Here is a 19,266-nt window from a genome sequence, read left to right as displayed (position 1 = left end):
GCTCAGCCACAGAGAGAAGCTGCAGTTTTTGGCTGCCCTTTTGCAACATACCAAAGGTGTCTTGTTTCTTCCACAAACTTGAATTACTTATGGAAAAACATTATGACACAATTGGCAGGCTTCTTCCTACTGACTTGCTGGTTGGGGCAGCTTGCTAACACAGCTATCAACCCTGCTTTAAAAGAAGCACCTACAGGGAACATTAGAATGAGAGTATAAAATTTCTGCCAGTGTCACTTCCGTAAGACTCCAGTCATATATTTATGAAGTTGACCTGGCAACTGAACTACTGTGCAGGGAAATAAAGTTGATCTATCTTTGGGAGGACTTCAGAGGCAACATTCTTAACCTGAGACAAGAGGGAATGCTTTGGGTCACTTGGCTGTAGGTCTTCTGGCTACATGAGCAGGATATTAAGTCCTGGAAGCCGAGAGAAGACAGAATAGACATACACTGACCATTCTAAGTCAGAGAGCTGACTTCATGCTGCATTGCTCAGTGAAGGGTGGAGGGACCAAATCTTCAGGAAGGTATGCTTTTCCAGGAGGAGTTCCAGAGGTCATTCCTCCACCCTGCTGATTTTATTCCCTAAGGATCACTCATCTGACAATTTTTTTAATTTAAAGGAGCTGTTCTGGTCTCAGCACCAGATGTAGAAAACCACATTATAGAAATATGTTTCAAGTACTGACTACTCCCTTTTTTTCATGGAGTTTGCTCCAGATGTGTGTCACTAAGTCCTCTGGCTTATTCCATACAACTCAACAGGAAAATATAATGCTTTTCCTTAGGAGCTTGGAAATAGAGAAAAGCAGGACTGCTAGCAGAATTTTCTATTATAGGATTGGTTTATTTTGTTTTAGTAAAAATGGTCTCTCTACCCCATTTTATGTGGAATAATAACTATTTGACATAGGTGGCTTTCTGTGACCCTCACAGTCCTTTAGAGTTGCCATTTAGGTGAAGAGTCTGATGAGGGATAATGGGGAGTTTCTTAAAAAAAATCCCTAATTTGTAGCACTGACCATTTTCTTTGGTGTGAATACTCCCACCATGACTCATTTCAAGGTTCTACTCTGATGTCCTTGAGGCAAGGCACATGTAATCTGATCTTGTGAGCTGGTACAAGCTAGCTCCAGGCCACACTTGTTGATGTTCTCAGGCCTAGAACCCTGAATCAATTAGCAAGTCTCTCTTTTATCTGTTTTATTTGTTTATTTGTGGTTTTCTTGCAAGGTTTTATTTGGCGGCAATGGAGATTTATTGAATGCTAACCCCATCTATATTTCAATAGAATTATATGCTGATAAAAGTATATGCAATTATAATCACTTCTGAATGGTATGTAGTAGAATGAAACAACTACTTAGTCAACATCAAATAGTAAGTAATTTTCTCTAAAATATGACTTATCTTTGAATAAGTTATCAGTGAATGATTTGGAAATGTATGAAATGCACTGAAAGTAATAATGAGAGCTTTGAGTTATAATGGAATTTAAAAGTTGCTGAGTTTCACCCTTCAAGTCCCTTCTCTTATGTAATAGTGCTTCTCATCCAACACACTCCAAATAGAGGCACCCTAGGATGTAATTTTCTGTTGACTTCTTTTCAGTGTTTTATATAAAATAATTTGCCCATTCTTTGTTGAACTCTGAACATCAAAGTGAGGTCATTTACAAAAAGATTGTGACTTCTAAGGTAGATCTTGGTTACCAGTCATCATTAACCTGGCCTTTAAAATTGATTTAATTATTTAATGGATAAGTAGCAATAGCTATAAGTCTCCAAAGTTAATTAGAAGTTAATTGTCCTATATACATACATATCAATAATTAACCATTGTGCTGCCTACCTAAGAAACCAAGAGGAACATAACTTTCTTAAAATTTGCTTTAGTTCAGGAAATTTTTAATTGCTTAAGTTGCATACAGTTAAATAAATCTAAATTGTATATTATTTTGTGAAAATTATATTTGCTTTATAACAACACTTTTATAGTAATTATCTGTTCACACGTACCACTGCCTTTTTTTGATAAATATATAACATGTAATCTTAAACTAAATATATCTCAAAATTAAAATATCTCCCCATGAGTATTCTCTAAATTAATTTTCACATGGTTATTCCTTCATTAAAACAGATGAGATTTCTTAATATAAGGACAAGCTGTGAAACAGAACTAGCATCCAAATTCTTAGGCTGCCACTGAAATGTTAGCACTTTCCAAGCTATAGCTTTTATGCCAATAAAATTAGGACAATATCTCTGTCCTAACACACCCAGTTGTCTTAAAATATAAATGAAATTGATTTAGTAAGAGAACTTAGGAAAATTTGTAGAGAGCGCTACAACTTACATCACGTATTAAATCCCAAATATGGAAATCCCAAATATGGAATCCATGAGTTGAAAAATTATAATGAACATTTTGGAAGAGCCTATGATTTCATTTAATAAACTTCAACATGGTATTCAGTTGTTATCAAATTACATTGTTTCAAAAAATAAAATAATAAGGAAACTTTCCTGAATACTTACAGTTCCAGGACGAGGATATGGAATTCTACCCTGATAGGAAATCAGCTGATGATTGGGCCCTTCTTTGTGGGCAAAAGGTCCATTAAATACAGTCTGGATGTCAGATAAATGATAAACACACACTGCTGATCCTTTAAAAACTGAGCTAAAAAATAAAACAGAAAGTCAATTTTCTTATTTCTTAATTGAAATACAATAAAAAAATACATGGCAAAGTTTTTCAAAAAAGGTTGATATAATTCATCAAGAAAAAAATTGAATGTGATGATACACCTTGTATAGCTGAAAACTTTTATTCATCTGAAATAAGTCATTTGTTGGTAAACAAAGCATGAAAACAATCTACGGAGACAGCAGACATTAATAAGTTATAGAAAAATTTTCAACGTTTAAAAACATATATGTATGCAGGAATGTGTGTAGAAAGGGTAAGAACATAGTAAACCTTCTGAAATAAAAATAATTGAGATTGGGTATCCTGGGGAAATAATATGAATATTCAAAAACATGAAATATTATCATATAGGACATAAAAACTAGTTCAGTGTTTTGTGTATTTCTGAAGAGTCATCACTCATATTGTTCCAGGAGACCTAATTTTAAAGAAACACACAATTTACTTGAATCACGATTCTTCAAATGATTTCCTTAAAATACTTTATATATGTTCTTTCTGCATTATAATTCACATTTTTCCTTCTTTGAGAAAAATAAAAAAAAAAACCATAAATACTTTGCACAAAATTACTTTGAAAGCATTAATTCAGCACAAATATACTTTGGTAATCACATAAAAGCAATAAAGTTGGAGTTTGCATCCCAAATGCTATGTAAAATAAAAAGTCAAAGTAAAAATGCTTCTTAAATAATTGTTTATATAAATATTGCTTAATTGATAAAATCAATAACTATTTAATAATTACCTTGATGTTGTAAAAATGCCATATATTAGTGTTGTCCTTGGGTTATCAGTTTCCAGCAGAAACACATCCTCTATAACAGGGAAATATTATTCTTTCAAAGTGCTCCAATTACAACTAATTTTTAAAAGTTACCCTAAGAAAATAATTTTAACTAAGAAAAGTATCATTTACAAAGATATTATTGCAACATTATTATTATTTGGAAACAACTACGTGATAGACACATGGTAAAGTAAAATTAAAGATTATAAATACACTTAAAAGATTTATGAAGACTTTGCAACCTTATGGAAACCATACTAATGAAATAATATTAAGTGGAAAAGGCATAATATGTACTAGAGCCAAGTAAAACTTAGAACTATATAAAAGAATACAATAAAAACATTACTGGAGGATATCTCAGGTTATTAGAGCTATAGAAATTTTCCTGTTTCTTATTTTGTCGATATTTTGTAAATATCATTTAATGGTAACATATTATTCTCTTAAATAAAAAAAAAATACAGACCTCAATTTATTGTTGACCTAGGTTGAGAGACAACTCTTCCAGTGACTTTTTTCCTTTATGTAAAACAAAATGGTTTTTTTGGCTTATGGTTTAATTGCTAGTGATATTTGTATTTAATCAAGAATTCCTTCAACATCAAGTTAAAAGTATATGAAGACAGAGTTGAAAGATAGATAGTAAGGCACAGCAATATATGACAGAACCCAGAAGTAGATTTCTGATTAAAGAAAAAAATTTGCATGATTACAGGAAGGGCCAGGATTTAGTGATAATTTTGCATAAAGATCTTGCTGAGTTCAAAGTATGAAGAAATTCACTACAAATTTAGGACCTTAAGCAATAAATTAACAACCCAGTCTTTTCATATGTGAACAAAGGTTGACACTGTTTAGCTCTCCCTAAAAAAGAAAGGCTGGAACATCCACAGTCACTAAAACATAAACAAACTTGCAAAGAATTTGTGGATTGTGGGTGGGGGGAGAAAGGGTAGGAGTGATAATAAGTGAACAGATTAAGACACGAATGTTATAGAAACTTCTGTTTATATGATCAACTTAATGGCTTCTGAAAAACCAATTCTATATTCTAATTTTTAAAATGGTTAGAACCAATACTTTTTTCCATATTGCAATACATCTTTATTTCTTATCTCATCAGCTGTCTCAAAATCTGAGAATAACTGGCACTTTAGATTTTAATGGATTAGTGCAAAGGAAAAGTCATTTCTAAATAGTTGTACACTAAGTTATCCTGATTAAACTGAGAGCTGTCCCTTGGTAGAAAAAAAAATCAGGTTGTTAGTCCTTATTTGACCTGGATATAAGCCTCTTCATGTCACACATGCTGAAAATACTTAGTCACAGGGTCACCAAAAAGAGCTTCCACTGGAGCACAAGGCTGATTTCTGCCCTTTCACTTTTCTTTTTTTTTTTTTTAAATATATTTTTTAAAAGATTTATTTATTTATTTATACAAGCACTGGGTACAGTCAGAAGCGCGGGAGGGTGAGAGAATTCACCAGAGCCAGAATGGGGTGCAGAGCACGCAGACTGCTGAGGGGAGCAGCGGATGCTGCAGGAGAGGTCTGTCACACCATGTGGGACCCTCGTCTGGCACTGCAGAGGCTTCTGGCAGCTTCGCAGCCTAGCACTCAACCTCTGCACCACCAGACAGAGGAGGGCCCCAACACTTTTCTATCTAACCTCTATTCTGTCCACTAGCTGTAATAGTAAAAATAAATCCTGTATTTCTTATAAAAACTGATTTCAAATCAGAGTATTATAACTTTAATATAAAATACACATTCACTTAGAAAAGAAACTTAGAAAATAATTGTTTTTTCAGAAACAAAAGGCATATCATTACCTATAGAAAGATTTTATAAATATTTCTCTCTCACACATGCATTCACATATCATGGTGAATTTATTAACTAAATGTTTCAGTGGCCCACTTGAGCAAAATTAAAAAATAAAAAAAAATGTGAAAGATATCCAGATCATTAATTCACAGAAAATATACCTTCTTCCAAGAATTTATTAAACTATATAAATCTACAAACTCTTTTACAAAACAGTTTTAATTTCACATTATGTACCTAATTCATCAAAGTATGTTTCCGGGCCATCTTCATCTGTTACTGAGCATACCAGCCTTGCTTTTAAGAAGGTAGTCCATTTGTTGACAAGGCTACGCAGCCCACCAGTGTCATTCTGAAACATTTATAAACACATTTCAGACAGTTTAAAAAATATTTCAGTGTATTAAAAATTTAACTTGAATTCTTTCGACATGAGAATTTGCAACAACCTGCACAACAGCAATGTTAGCCACATCGGTATATCAAGTTAAAAAAAATTAAGATCCAGTGTATTTTATGAAAGCCATGTTATAGCATGGTATCAACTGAAAATGTTTCAATAAATAAATTTAATAAATATATGCTCTAAAGTTTTCTAACTATAATAATATATGACAAAAATATTCATTAAGATGTTATGGAAAATACATAATTTGCTTGCCTTTTCTTGATAGCTCACTGTTTCTGAAATGAACATAAGTTACAGTACGCAGAGAAGCATGCAGGTTCTCCTGTGGTCAGGAGTGTGGGTTCCTATTTACACCAAATGGTCCCTAATAGTTCTATTTTCTGTCCTTTATTTCTCAGCATTATCATTTAATCTTCACTATCTCTAGTTGGATGTTTTAATGTACATATTTTTCTAACAGGACAGAGAGAATGGCATTTGAAACATTTACAAATAGAATCTAATGATGTGTTTTTTCTTGCATGCCCAGAAGCATTTCACCCCTTTCTCTGGCTTTCTTACTTGCTCCAAATGATTGAGAAATAGGTAAGTTCCACAATCAGTGGAATAATGCAATATTTAAAGACAAACTATTATTAACACTATTTGCTTAAAGAAAATGATGAAGGATGTAAATATGTTATGAAAAACCTATAAAACTCCTATATGGGACAGCATAAGTTTTCTTCTTTGTTGCTATGTGTCCTTACTACGTATTCCTAAGAGAGTTGGTTACTGGTTCTAAATAGAATTTTATTTTACCAAAGTATTTTCTGTAATTTTCACTGGTATAGACAATTTCTCAATAATTGACATTTACTGAGGTTTTTTTTAATAGTTTATTAATAAGAATTATTGTTTCTTTCTGTAATATAAAATTATTCATTTTAATACTATTGCATTAAATGGAAAGCAAAAGTTAATCAAAACTAAAACCACCACCAAAATATTCTTTGAATTAAGATTTGCACTGAAATAGCTTATATTTATCTCATAAATACATTGTGAATAAACATGAAATTAAAATTCTGTTTAATATTTCATTATTTTGTAACAGTACATAATAAAAAGAGAAAGGTAAACTATTGGAAAACATATTCCTATAATTTGAATTTCTTATTCTTCACATTAGAACAACACTGATACTCACAGGACATATTCTAGCAATCATGGAATGGATCTGTTTTGTGCTTCTGCTATTGTCAGTCAGTTTCTCTTTGAAGAAGAAATACACCTTTGCATCATTGGGATCAGTGCCATCTGGGATGACATGTGCATCCACAAACATAGGTTCTGGAATAAAACACAAAGACTTTGTGTAATCATGATGAAAGTCTACCTACTGTTCTTTCAAGCAGACCACAGGCACACATTTTTTTCATGTTTAGTAGAGAAGAAGAATTCAATGGTCATAGGCAAAAAGTCTAAAGGCAGCAATTGTTCACTCAACATACCACATTTGGATTGTCAAGTGCCACAATGCATAGCTATAATAAGTTAGCTAAAACTGTTTTTCTGTCTATATTACATTCTGGAAGTGCAGTAAATGCAAAAATTCTTTGTGAATTGATGAGTTTTACAAAATTAAAAGTGTTACTACCAGTTATTTCCCCTGGAACCCGATGGCTGTTTTAAGAGGAAAAATGTTTATTTTTCAAACTGTGGTTTTCAATCTAGTGCATATAAACTCAAATTCACTGAAGCAGAATGAGGAGTTGGGAGTCCAAGATCTGAAAAACACATTTTTCTTAAAATACAGCATATGAAAAGAAGGGGAAACATTTCAAGGAAAAATGCAGTCATTTGAAGACATAGAGGGATTCCTTATTTCAGGAACAAAACAACTTTTAGAATACTCTGTTTCCAGATGTACTGGAAGAAGTAAATGGACAATCAATGCTTTCTTGTGCTGGCCTATCAGTGAAATAAGAAGCTTTGCTGTGGTGACTCATACTTAACTGTGCAACATTAAGTGAATTGTCAAATTTAGGGTCAGCAAGAAACTTTCCCCAGGGTGAAATGACAAAAATCTCAGTGGTTTCTTCATCCTCTAAACAATAGCAACTTATTGGAATTGCACATTAAAGTCAAATAAGCACCTTTCATAATATGAATTCCATCTGACCTCAAGAAACTGCAAACAGTTGAATATTGGTCACAAATTTACCTATGACTTCTATTAAGTACTAGTCAAATTCTGAAAAGTAAATGAACCAGTTTGATAATTTTAGAATATAAGTGTAAAAGAAAAATAAGTTCCTGAATATATTTTATTCATTATGTGTGTCATAAGTTTAGTAAAAATTTTAGATATGAAATTACTAAAATATATATTCATAATAAATTACATCAATAGCATATATAATTGTAACACTGTTATAACCAAGCAATTAAAGAAGATTCTTGGGTACTAACATGATTGATGTATATCATTGTAACTTTTATTTATTCATATACGTTATAAGTACATTGGTTAATAAAGAGTTAGGATATGAATTACAGACTATTTCAATTATGTGTTTGTATACATATTTAAAAGTATGGAGTACAGAATATCATTATGGCATGGTCTGACATTTTAGTTTTTAATCATTTTAACCTAATGATTATTATGGAATTCAACAATTTAGTTTAAAGCATTATTTTCCAAAAATGCATGAAATAGCTTTTTTTTTTGTTTTCTTTACCACTAAGCCATTTGGAATTGTGTTGATCGGTTCGGACTGCATTCCTCTTGGTTAAACTTCGGAAAATAGCAGCATCTGTGCCCATGAAATCGATATACATTCCAGAGAAAAGCTCCTCATCTATGAAAAATAAGAAATGTCAACACATTTTTAAGTGTTTTTTAAGGTTCATTTGAAAATTAAGGGGAACTTGTTTATTAAAGCATTTCAAACATTACAGAATAATTAAAATTGGTAGTGGGATTCCATTGTCCACCAAATTAAAAAACAAACAGATGACATTTAATTTGGTTTCATCATTGCCTAATCTCATGACTCATTAGTACCTGCATGATTACTATTATTTTAAACCAAATCTCAAAAGAACTTTATTCTACATAGAAATAAAAATTCCTGTCTGTGCTTAATTGTTTCAAATACTTCTGTTTATACAGTGTACATGAGAAATGCAGAAATAGGATACATAGGGAAGACAAGAAAATAGCTTAATTAATTACTTCCTTTGACAAATAAAAATTCTGTAACAGTTAGACTAGGAGAGAGATGTAAACCATTTAGCACCCTGAATCTCAATTTTCTCATTCTGTAAAATATGGGAAGTAGATTATGATCTCAAAAATTCCCAATACATATTTATTAAATGTATTGTAATACCTTTTTATTAAATGTATTGAAACTACAGTTATTATTATTATTATTATTTTACAACATGGAGGTCATGTTAAAATTATCAAAATACTACTAAAGATAAAATGATTTAATCTTTGAAATGTGTTTTGAATTTTAGTGCTACAAGTTTTTTTTTTTTTTAAAGATTTATTTATTTATTTATACATGCACTGGGTATAGTCAGAAGCGCGGGAGGGTGAGAGAATTCACCAGAGTCAGAGCGGAAAGCAGAGCAGGCAGACTGATGAAATACACTGCTGAACATGGATGGCGCTGGAAGGGATCATGCTCAGCGAATCAATTCCAAAGAACACCTGCACCCCTATGTTTATAGCAGCACTGTTTACAATAGCTAAGCTTTGGAAACAGCCCAAATGCCCAAAAATAGATGACTGGATCAAGAAGATGTGGTACATATATACCATGGAATATTACTCAGCATTCAAAAAAGATAAACACATGCAATTTGCAGCAACATGGATGGCGCTGGAAGGGATCATGCTCAGTGAAATAAGCCAAAAAGAAAAAGAAAAATACCGGATGGTCTCACTCATAGCAGGAATCTAGAATACTTAAATAAGGGACCAGGAAAATGAATAACTATAAGAAAGTGAAAATCAAAATCAACAAAAACTATGAACCAGAGACACTTTTTGGGGGGTGGGGGGGCGGGAGGGGAGGGATTGGGGTCAGAATGGGGGGATTGCAATTGTATGGGGAATATAAAAATTAAAAAAAGAAAAAGAAAAATACTGGATGGTCTCACTCATAGCAGGAATCTAGAAAACTTAAATAAGGGACCAGGAAAATGAATAACTATAAGAAAGTGAAAATCAGAATCAACAAAAAACTATCAAACAGAGACACTTTTGGGGGGGTGGGGGGCGGGAGGGGAGGGATTGGGATCAGAAAGGGGGGTTGCAACTGTATGGGGAATATAAAAATAAAATTTATTATTAAAAAAATAATAAAATAAAATAAAATGAAAAAAAAAAAAAGAAATACACTGCTGAGGGCGGCAGGAGGGGTCTGTGCGCCATGTGGAACCCTCATCTGGTGGCCGGGGATCAAACCGGCACTGCAGAGGCTGTGGGCAGCTTTGCAACCCATCGCTCAACCGCTGTGCCACGGGGGAGGCCCTAGTGCTACAAGTTTTTATAAGGGAAACAAAGTGCTACTTTTTTGAACTGCAACACATAATATATTAACATTACATTAATAATATGTTAATAAGTCATATATGACTTAACATATTGAGCCTAAAGAACAGAACATAGAGATTAGAATAAAGATATAGAAATTTAATACAATTATTATTAGTGGCAAAATCTAAATACAGGTACAATTTGATTTAGTTGATGTGTTAAGATTCTATCAATTTTTATCCTAGTAAAGAAAGTAAACATGAAATTGGTATATGTGTCCCTTGAATATAGAACTATAGAAGTTCAAAAGAGAATAAAATTTATATCTGGCTCATTGAACCACCAAGTAGCTATGTTCTTTGATTGATATTCTAGAATTACTCCATTTGTTACCTTCAGATCATGGTCATTTTGGTGGGCCAGGAACATTTTGAAATATTCTAAGCTCACTCTTTAGCAATAAGCAAACCAGTTTCTCAGAATAGAATGTATAATGGAATGTTTTTAATATGTGAACACTAGGTTATCAACTGAACCCCTAACAATGAGCAAACGGGTATGGTAGGAATTGTGTCACCCAGCTCTAGATCCAAGATAGATGTCTAATGCTTTAAGAACAGATAATAGAAAAATAACAAAAATGTGCATGAAAATGTTTTGAATAATTTAACATTAAAATTCTGTGGATATTGGTGAGCATCTATACAAATTTGATATAGATCCAATAGTTATTAAATTAAGATAATTTTAAAATTAAGAATTGCACATTTGGTTATACCCAATCACCCTCAAAACAAAGAGTTACAGATTTCTGCTATCCATTAGATTTAGTTATTAGTAATCAATGTTGTTTAATTATTTAATTAATATATCTATTAATTATCAATTCTGTTCCCAGAAAGGAAAACTAAAAGGACACTCAGAAGATGGCATGGAGAGGACTGATTGTAATCCTCCTTCATACCACCTTATAATTGTGTCTTAAAAGCTATGTCCAAAACTTGCATGTCTAATTGGCTTCATTTCCTGTCTCAAATTCTAAGTTACTTTGGAAAGAATTTTGTGTGAGGGTAGGATATTTTTTAGAATTTATTTGTAGAGTTTATGCAAAGATAAATGTATGCCTTTTAACCTTAATCTAAGAATATTTTCTTTTCCAATTATACATCCATTGACCAAAAACTCTCATGGGGTTTTTGATAGGTTCTTTGAGAGGTTTCATCTGAATTTATTGTGCCAAACTGGTGACTGAAAATAGCAAAATAACATTAAACTTGCACAGTGGGCTAGAAGCCACAACTGTACTGTGAAATTTTGAATTCTATATGTCCATGTGTCTTGGCACTCTAATAGGTAGAAGTATCTATCTGTTTTATCAATCTGTTTTATTTAGTGCACTGCACTGTTTTTTTTTTTATCAATCTGTTTTATTTAGTGCACTGCAAATTAACCAAAGGTATAAAGTACTATATGGTAAACTGAGATTTCTATACAAATTTACTATGCAATATTGGAGATAATTTTAAAGATAATAAAACAAAGAAATGATAAATACAAATGTCCTGATCTTTTTAGTTTCATTTTTAAGGAAAGGAAATAGTTTAAGGAATTTATTTGATTATATTGCTCATATTATTTATCAAAATATTAAAAGGTAATATAGGGATATAAACAAGATAATTGAAGTTTTAGGTCGTTAGAAAATGAAGGCCATTATCAAACTTTCATTTTGAACATACATTCAGTTCTCTATGGGCAAAATTATTAAATGATTTATCACAATTTAAGAAGAAAATTTATAATGCCTTGATTGAACTCTATTATTCTACATAATGTGTGATCAGAAAAAAAATCCCAGGATGAGTGTTAACAAATCTTTCAAGTTTAGTTTCATAACATTTAACTTGAAATAAGTGAAAATTCAATAGATTAACTAGACCATTTATATTACACAGTTTCTAAAAGTGAATAAAATCTCTTTCCTAATGAAGAAAAGATGACACTACTTATGTTAAATAATATTTAGAAACTTGAAAAGCTCTCACATTAGACATAACTGGACATAACTGCATATCTTGTAGTTTCAAAGTTTTCTAATTTTCTTTGTCCTGTTATACTTTCATCTCCTCCCTGCCTGATTTAAATGACCATGTGAAAATGACTCGTGGGATAACTTCCAAGTTAATGGAAATGCTGGATGTACCTATTTTAATGTAATCTCCAGATATGAGAAAGAGATGAATCAAAGGAAAACATTTTGAACACAGTAATTATTTTTCCACCTGTTCTATTGTCAAATGAATCAGTTTTATCCCAGGCAATACATAGGAAAGCACAGCAGGAGAAATATCTACTATATATTTAGTATACTGAAATTCAAGATCTGTCACCACAATCAAGTCATGTTAAGTCACACAGATTCTAGAAGTCTCATAATTAACCAGAATAGAATGCCTATTGAGTTACAGAAAATCATCAGTGATTGAGAATCAAAGACACTGCTATGTCAATGGTTGTAACAGCAAGTAGTTGGATTTGCTGCTTTAATTTATTTTATGGAAAATAAGAAAGTAAAACTATGGCTTTACCATTACTTCTTTATATAAAAACTTCTAGACATCATAGAGAATGTACATAGCTAACACTTGCACTTCGTTATTGCTTTACTTGAAATAAATCCTATTTGTAATAAATTGCAAAGTATTGCTAAAATATGAAGAAAATAGGCATATTTAATACTAGAAAAACACCTACAGAAAATACTGATTTTTTTAAAAAAATATACACCATTATAGGTATATACATAATACTATTTTGTAAATGGCTGACTTGCTCTGGGAATATCATCACTGCCATATGAAATTTATAAATGTATGCTTATGATTTAATCATGAATAATCTTGGAAATGAGAGGTGAACATTTCTATTTCTCAATGCACAAATGTTGTTGTATTATCTTACTCACAGACTCAAAATGCTATTATCCAAAACTGGCAGGTCATGTCATGAATTTATTTACATTTAATTTTTATATTTTCACTTCACTCTTTCATTTTCCACTTACTGATCATAACAGACACTGTGTTCACATTGGGGTTGAAAGAGCAGCGTCCTTTTCCAGATTCACACTTGGAGTCAATCATGAAAACTTGATCCTTTATTATAAAACAAAAACGTAATAACAATAAAACTCACTTTATTGTTAACCAATTGTTCTTCAGTGAAACAAAGCATCATTATAAAGTAAACATTTCACTAGGTGGCTTATGCCTTTCCAATTCAATATAGTAAGAATTTCTTGAACTATATGAAGAACACACCTTTAAATTAATAGTGAACTTCAGCAAGTCAAGTTCTATTACATTTTCTATAAGGCACATTCACCAAGGAGTTTTCCTCAAATTAACATCAGCAAACCAGTTGGATATCAAATAGTTTTGTGGGACACTGACCCAAAGTTCACAATGTATATAAAGGAATAATGTATATGAATTTCATAATCTTTCAAAATTAATGAAGACATTATTTAAATATAAAATTTTATATTACCAATTAATTTTGTTATATGAAACATACCAGAATCAACAAAATAATTCATAATTCAGATTAAAAAGTGTCACTTATTTAAAATGTATTTATTGAGTATCTTCTACATGCCAAGCACTGAAAGAACATTGGAGATACAGGGAATACAGTAAACAAAACAGACAAAAATCTTTACCTCAAAGTAATTTATAATCTAATGGTAGAAAATATAAATGTATATAGGTGCCTCCCTGGTGGTGTAGAGCTCAGTGCTAGCACTGTAAGTCTCAGTGCTAGCACTGCTATGGCCTGAGCTCAATCTCTTATGAGCTAACCCACATATGGCACAGCAGACCTTTCCTGTCTTGCCTGCTGCTCCCTTTATCAGTGTATTTCAGTAAATTTGCCTCTTCTGCTCGCCACTCTGTCTCTGGTGAATCCTCTAACCCCCCTGCACCTCTGGCCTACACTTCAGTTCTTCTATGCAAAAATAATAATAAATATATATATGTATGTGTGTGTGTGTGTATATATATATATATATATATGAATGAGTCTATAAAACAGAGTATGCAAAATGGCACTCAGTGCTTAGGGGGAAATTTTAACACAGAATAAGATTAGGGAATATCCTGAGTGGGGGCCAATGAGTTAAATGTGAAACATAATGGGCAGTGGAGCATCACTGAGAGAAGACATTTTGTCACATAAATATTTATCTTCTACTTCATAAAGTTAGTAAAATCTACTACTAAAATTCAAAGAGAAAAGTTACCATTTTTGTAGGTTGCATTAAATGATGGGGTACCTTCATTATTAAGCTAAGGATTTTCAAAATTATACTGAAGGAAACACAACTTCAATATTTTTGATTATGGAAAAGAAAGGATTATAACACTGCTTTAAGAATATTGGGACTTACCTTATGTTCAAAGAAGACTAAGAGTGGTAGTTAAAAAAAGGTCACTGGATTCAAGAATTTTTTTCTATTTTAATAGTCCAATATTTAACTAATAGTAATCTGAAATGCCAGGATCTCAGTGGTTAGAACAGTAAAGATGCACTTTATAAGAGAACTTGTAAAGTGAAAATCAACGGAGCGTGACAAACAATTACAAATTGGAAACAGTTTGGGAAGCAAAGAAAACAAAGATGATTCTGAAGTTTGTCTACTTAAAGAAAATAAAACTAGTTTATTTCTATCACAATGAGCTTGATGCATTGACAAGACATCCCTGAGGCAAAAGGAACTAGAGTTTAAAACAACAACAACAACAACAACAACAACAACAAAAAACAGTTTTCTGGCCTGGAGAGGTCCTAAAAATGATCCTCTTCAATTAATTAACTCTACAGATGAAGAAAATATGGTTTTCCAAAGGTAACTCCTAGCTTTCTAGAAGTCATCATTTATATCATGAATAAACTAAGTAACAACTTGAAGAAAAACAAAATTTAATAAAGCTGATTGTGGTTTTAAAGCCAAGGGCATAGATTTGACTAAATAAATGCGAGATGGCACTGGAGGAACTGATGAGTTTGCTTAGGTATAATTTGCTTTCCAATGACTTCCTCTCCATTGCTCATCCTTGTATTCACAGTTATAATCTAGATCACATCATCACCAGGAAGGGATGTGGTCGACCTGAATAATCACTAATCCAAGCATCCTGCCAGAATTTGTCAAACTCATCTCCTACATATTCTACTTTTTAAAATGTTCATCAGCCTTCTCTTTTCTTGACTTTGTTAACCACTTCAGAGTCCATGCTTTTTAATTCCAATTTTTTTTGCCCAAAATATTGTTTCCTTGAATCCTTGACCTTTTCATTGTATTTGTAATCTGTAGAATATTTATATTCTCTATGCCTGCCTCCAAAATATTACACATTTTGCATTAGGTAATCCAACATAGCATAGATCTGTAATCACCAACCCAAAATGGGTTTCCTCGCTGCAGGCAAATTTTCAAGTACATTCTTGTCAACTGGCTCTTCCAATAATAATTTCAGACCATTGTCACTATAATCAAATATCCTAACTCCTTAGCTCAGTACCTAGCTATATTCTTTGCTGAGAAAGTGAAAACGTACATACATGAGTCATCTTCAACTTCTCACTGCCAAAGACATATATTGTATATTGAGCTAGGTAAAAGGCAGTGGATAGTGTCTCAGAAATAAAATGGAGTATTTAATGTGAGTGCCACATAACCTAGCTCATTTTCAAACTGGTTTCAAATACATGAAAAATGCCCTATCTTAGTACAAATACAAGGTATTAGCAGTAAGTACTACCTCTGGTCATTACAAAATACAGTATTAGTGATGAATAAAAAGGACAAGTATCTCAAAATACAGCTTTCTTCATCATGTGGTCAAGTGTGTTAGCTGACATTTTATTTTAAATTAAGAAAAATAAATACATTAAATGATAACACTGAGCATTCTGTTTTGTTTTATGACTTATAGAAACTATAACTATATTAATATGATACTATGGTGAAATCTTTTGACTTAAGATTACTATCAAGGAAATTATATAATGCTTAAAATTCATAACCCTTTCCATACTTAAATTGGCTCTTAATGTGTTCAGATATTATTTAAAGAGATTAATGGAAATGCCTCCTCTTTGAAACATATCTTTTGAAGTGAGACTAAAGTAGTTCATATTTAGCAAAGTGATTAAAATTGATTCCATGCTGGTTTTCCAAAGGAGATTATATTTTGGACAGACTTTCCAATTAAGCCTTAAAGTGCATAGTGGGCAATTTGTACATGGGAAAATGACTTTATTTGAATTCTGTGCTCTGAAAAATCCTATGCTATTGTTGGCTTGTACAGTGACTGTTCAGTCTTCAGCAGAGTGTCTGACAGATTGCAGACGTCTGGGGCAGTAGTTTATTTAATCAATTGATCACAGGCATGTGGTTGTAATGACAAGCTCAATGCAGCCAACTGTACTTTTTCAAGAAGCATAGATTTACTTTTTCTTTAAGAATTTATATATTTCATATCATCTTGAGCCACTGGAAATGTTTCAATTCAGGGCTAAGCTTCAATTACTCTTTTAAAATGATTTTTAATTCCAAAAAGAAATACATATGTACAAATTATATGTCTGAAAAAATTAATAATAAAGGGATATAGAGAATCATTGTTAAATAATATTAGTACTATATTAGAGTGATCCTTATTAAAAAAATAAAGTTAATAAGTAGAGCAACCCTTATTAAAGAAAAACAAAGTTAATAAGGTATTTTAGTAGCAGTATTTAATCTTTTAAATAATTTTAATGTATAAAAATTGAATTAAGGCTTCATTTAGGGAGTGAATTTTCTAGATTTAAGTTGCATAATGAAACAAAAGAAATATAATTGAAAGGAATACAGTTTTTTAAATATTTATAGTAAGTGGAGAAACACATTTGATTAAAAGACATAAGGAAAAACTGGTTTAATGAATGGTTTTCTTTGTTAATATTTGTGAACTGTAACAACTTAAACATTATAGGTAAAGTTCAATTGGTCTTATATTTGACTATTCATTAGCTTTATATTTGACTTTCACAAAATATTTTATTGACAGAATCCCAAGTCATTTTAATCCATGTAAGAACAAAGACGGAAGAGTCTAGTATACATCAATGTTGGTTTATTAAAAAAAATGTATTAATTATATAAAGTTCATTGCAGCAAAGGCACCTAGCATCCTACTTTTACATCTACTACAGGTGTGTATCTCATAAGGTTTACCAATTTTGAAAGATAAATTATTTAAAACAGATTTGAGAAAGCAATTTTATACTATATTTCTATAACTTGGAACAAATATCACAAATGCTTGAAATTTGAATTAATTATGAAATTACACCATTTTCTTTCTTTTTTATCTTTTGCATCTTTCCACTCAAAATAATTCTTAAAGTAAAAGATAATTACTATTTATATATAATACAGATATAAGTTAATAAATGTATAAACATATAGGAAATGTTTATATATGATAAACATGTCAATTATGCTTCTCTATATATTACTTATTCAATGAAATACACATATATTTAGTTGAGGGCAAAAGGGTACACTGTGAGTAACCTGGCAGACAGGAGTCAAATGTAATAATACATTTTGTCTTTTAAAGGGCTTGAAACTATTTTATAGCAATTGATGATATGTCTACGTTTTTACTCTAAAACAGAGTTTTAAGAAATCTTTGTACTAACACCTTAACTAAGAATGAAAAATTATGACACTTACCTCTGATCTCCTGCCTCTGTTCAAGTAAGTACAGACAGGGCTAAAAGCACCACTCCCACAGACATACAGATGAGTACGGTTGAAAGCCTGGATCACTCGAACGAAGTTCCCACAGCCGTGCTGAAAGAATAGGTAAATAAGCAGTTAGCAACCCACTGACTTTAAGTGATATTTTTCAGTGTGAATGTGATACTTTGTTATTCCTTTTCCTGTCTGATCATTTTTGCTGTTAAGAGACAATAAGAGTACAACACCAATCTCCATTGATTTATTTCAGGAGGAAAGTAGTGTTAGATAATTTGTAAAATATGTCTCTCTCATATTTCAATATTTAATATGCTGTAAACTTTTATATTCTGAAGCTTTATGAACTTACTATTTACCTGAGAAAGTTAAGAAATTGAAAAGTACAACAATTTCCTCAAAACATTTTCTTCAAAACATTATATAAATACATATGTATTATAAAAACATGTTTTGAATGAAATTCTGCTCTCACACGGTACATATTATCATTAGTACACAATGGCTGACATTATTGCCTTCACAATTGCTGAGAAAAACAAACTTTAAACAATGAGAGCACTCTCTGTGGGAAATGATGCAATCATTATCTCTTCACCCTTGATCCTTAAAATCTTTTCTACCTGCTCTCAATCCAACTACTGGAAAGGGCATTTATTCACTCAGTGAAATATAATGATTGCAATTATAAGTTGACTATGACCTTGCAGAAGTACTTGAACATGGTTAGCACCAAATGCAGAACTCTACGACTCAATTAATCAATGCACAGTCCACATTTGCTAGACTCACTATTCTTTGCTGACTGAAAATTAATTAACGCCCAGATTTAATGTTGCTACTTTCAGAAAGTCATTGTCCTTGCAAAGAACTTTATTAAAATTGATTTTATAAGCAGACACTATTTTTTTTAATTAAGAATAGGAAGGAAACTGTGGTTTTCCCATGGGTTCTCAGAAAACATTTTTCTTCTCTCATATACTATGCATTTTACTAATTTGTATAATGCACATTTATTATTCATATTATTAGAAACATTTACAAACAAACTTTTCTAAAATAGAAGTTAAATTTAGCTTAAAGTCAATATTATTTAATGTTTCCTACGTTGATGTCCATTATTTTTTTTAAAGATTTTATTTATTTATGCATACAAGAGCTGGGGTACAG

The 19,266-nt window shown here is 31.5% G+C and overlaps 1 protein-coding gene across 1 annotated transcript in view; it reads right to left on the bottom strand.

Annotated features, from left to right (window-relative positions):
- SEMA3C (semaphorin 3C) overlaps positions 1–19,266 on the bottom strand; it is a gene marked incomplete at its 3' end in the record, with an annotated part of 141,043 nt that overhangs the window by 40,672 nt on the left and 81,105 nt on the right. The window contains exons 4-10 of the mRNA XM_084229583.1: positions 18,073–18,192; positions 13,351–13,441; positions 8,473–8,592; positions 6,936–7,078; positions 5,575–5,689; positions 3,467–3,536; positions 2,544–2,688 (exon numbers count right to left, since the gene is read on the bottom strand). Coding sequence (XP_084085709.1) covers positions 2,544–2,688; positions 3,467–3,536; positions 5,575–5,689; positions 6,936–7,078; positions 8,473–8,592; positions 13,351–13,441; positions 18,073–18,192 — 804 coding nt within the window. The remainder of the gene's footprint in view (positions 1–2,543; positions 2,689–3,466; positions 3,537–5,574; positions 5,690–6,935; positions 7,079–8,472; positions 8,593–13,350; positions 13,442–18,072; positions 18,193–19,266) is intronic.

The sequence above is a fragment of the Talpa europaea genome, assembly GCF_964194135.1.
Source record: "Talpa europaea genome assembly, chromosome: 3".
Lineage (NCBI taxonomy): Eukaryota > Metazoa > Chordata > Mammalia > Eulipotyphla > Talpidae > Talpa > Talpa europaea.
This window is presented reverse-complemented; position numbering and strand designations above follow the sequence as displayed.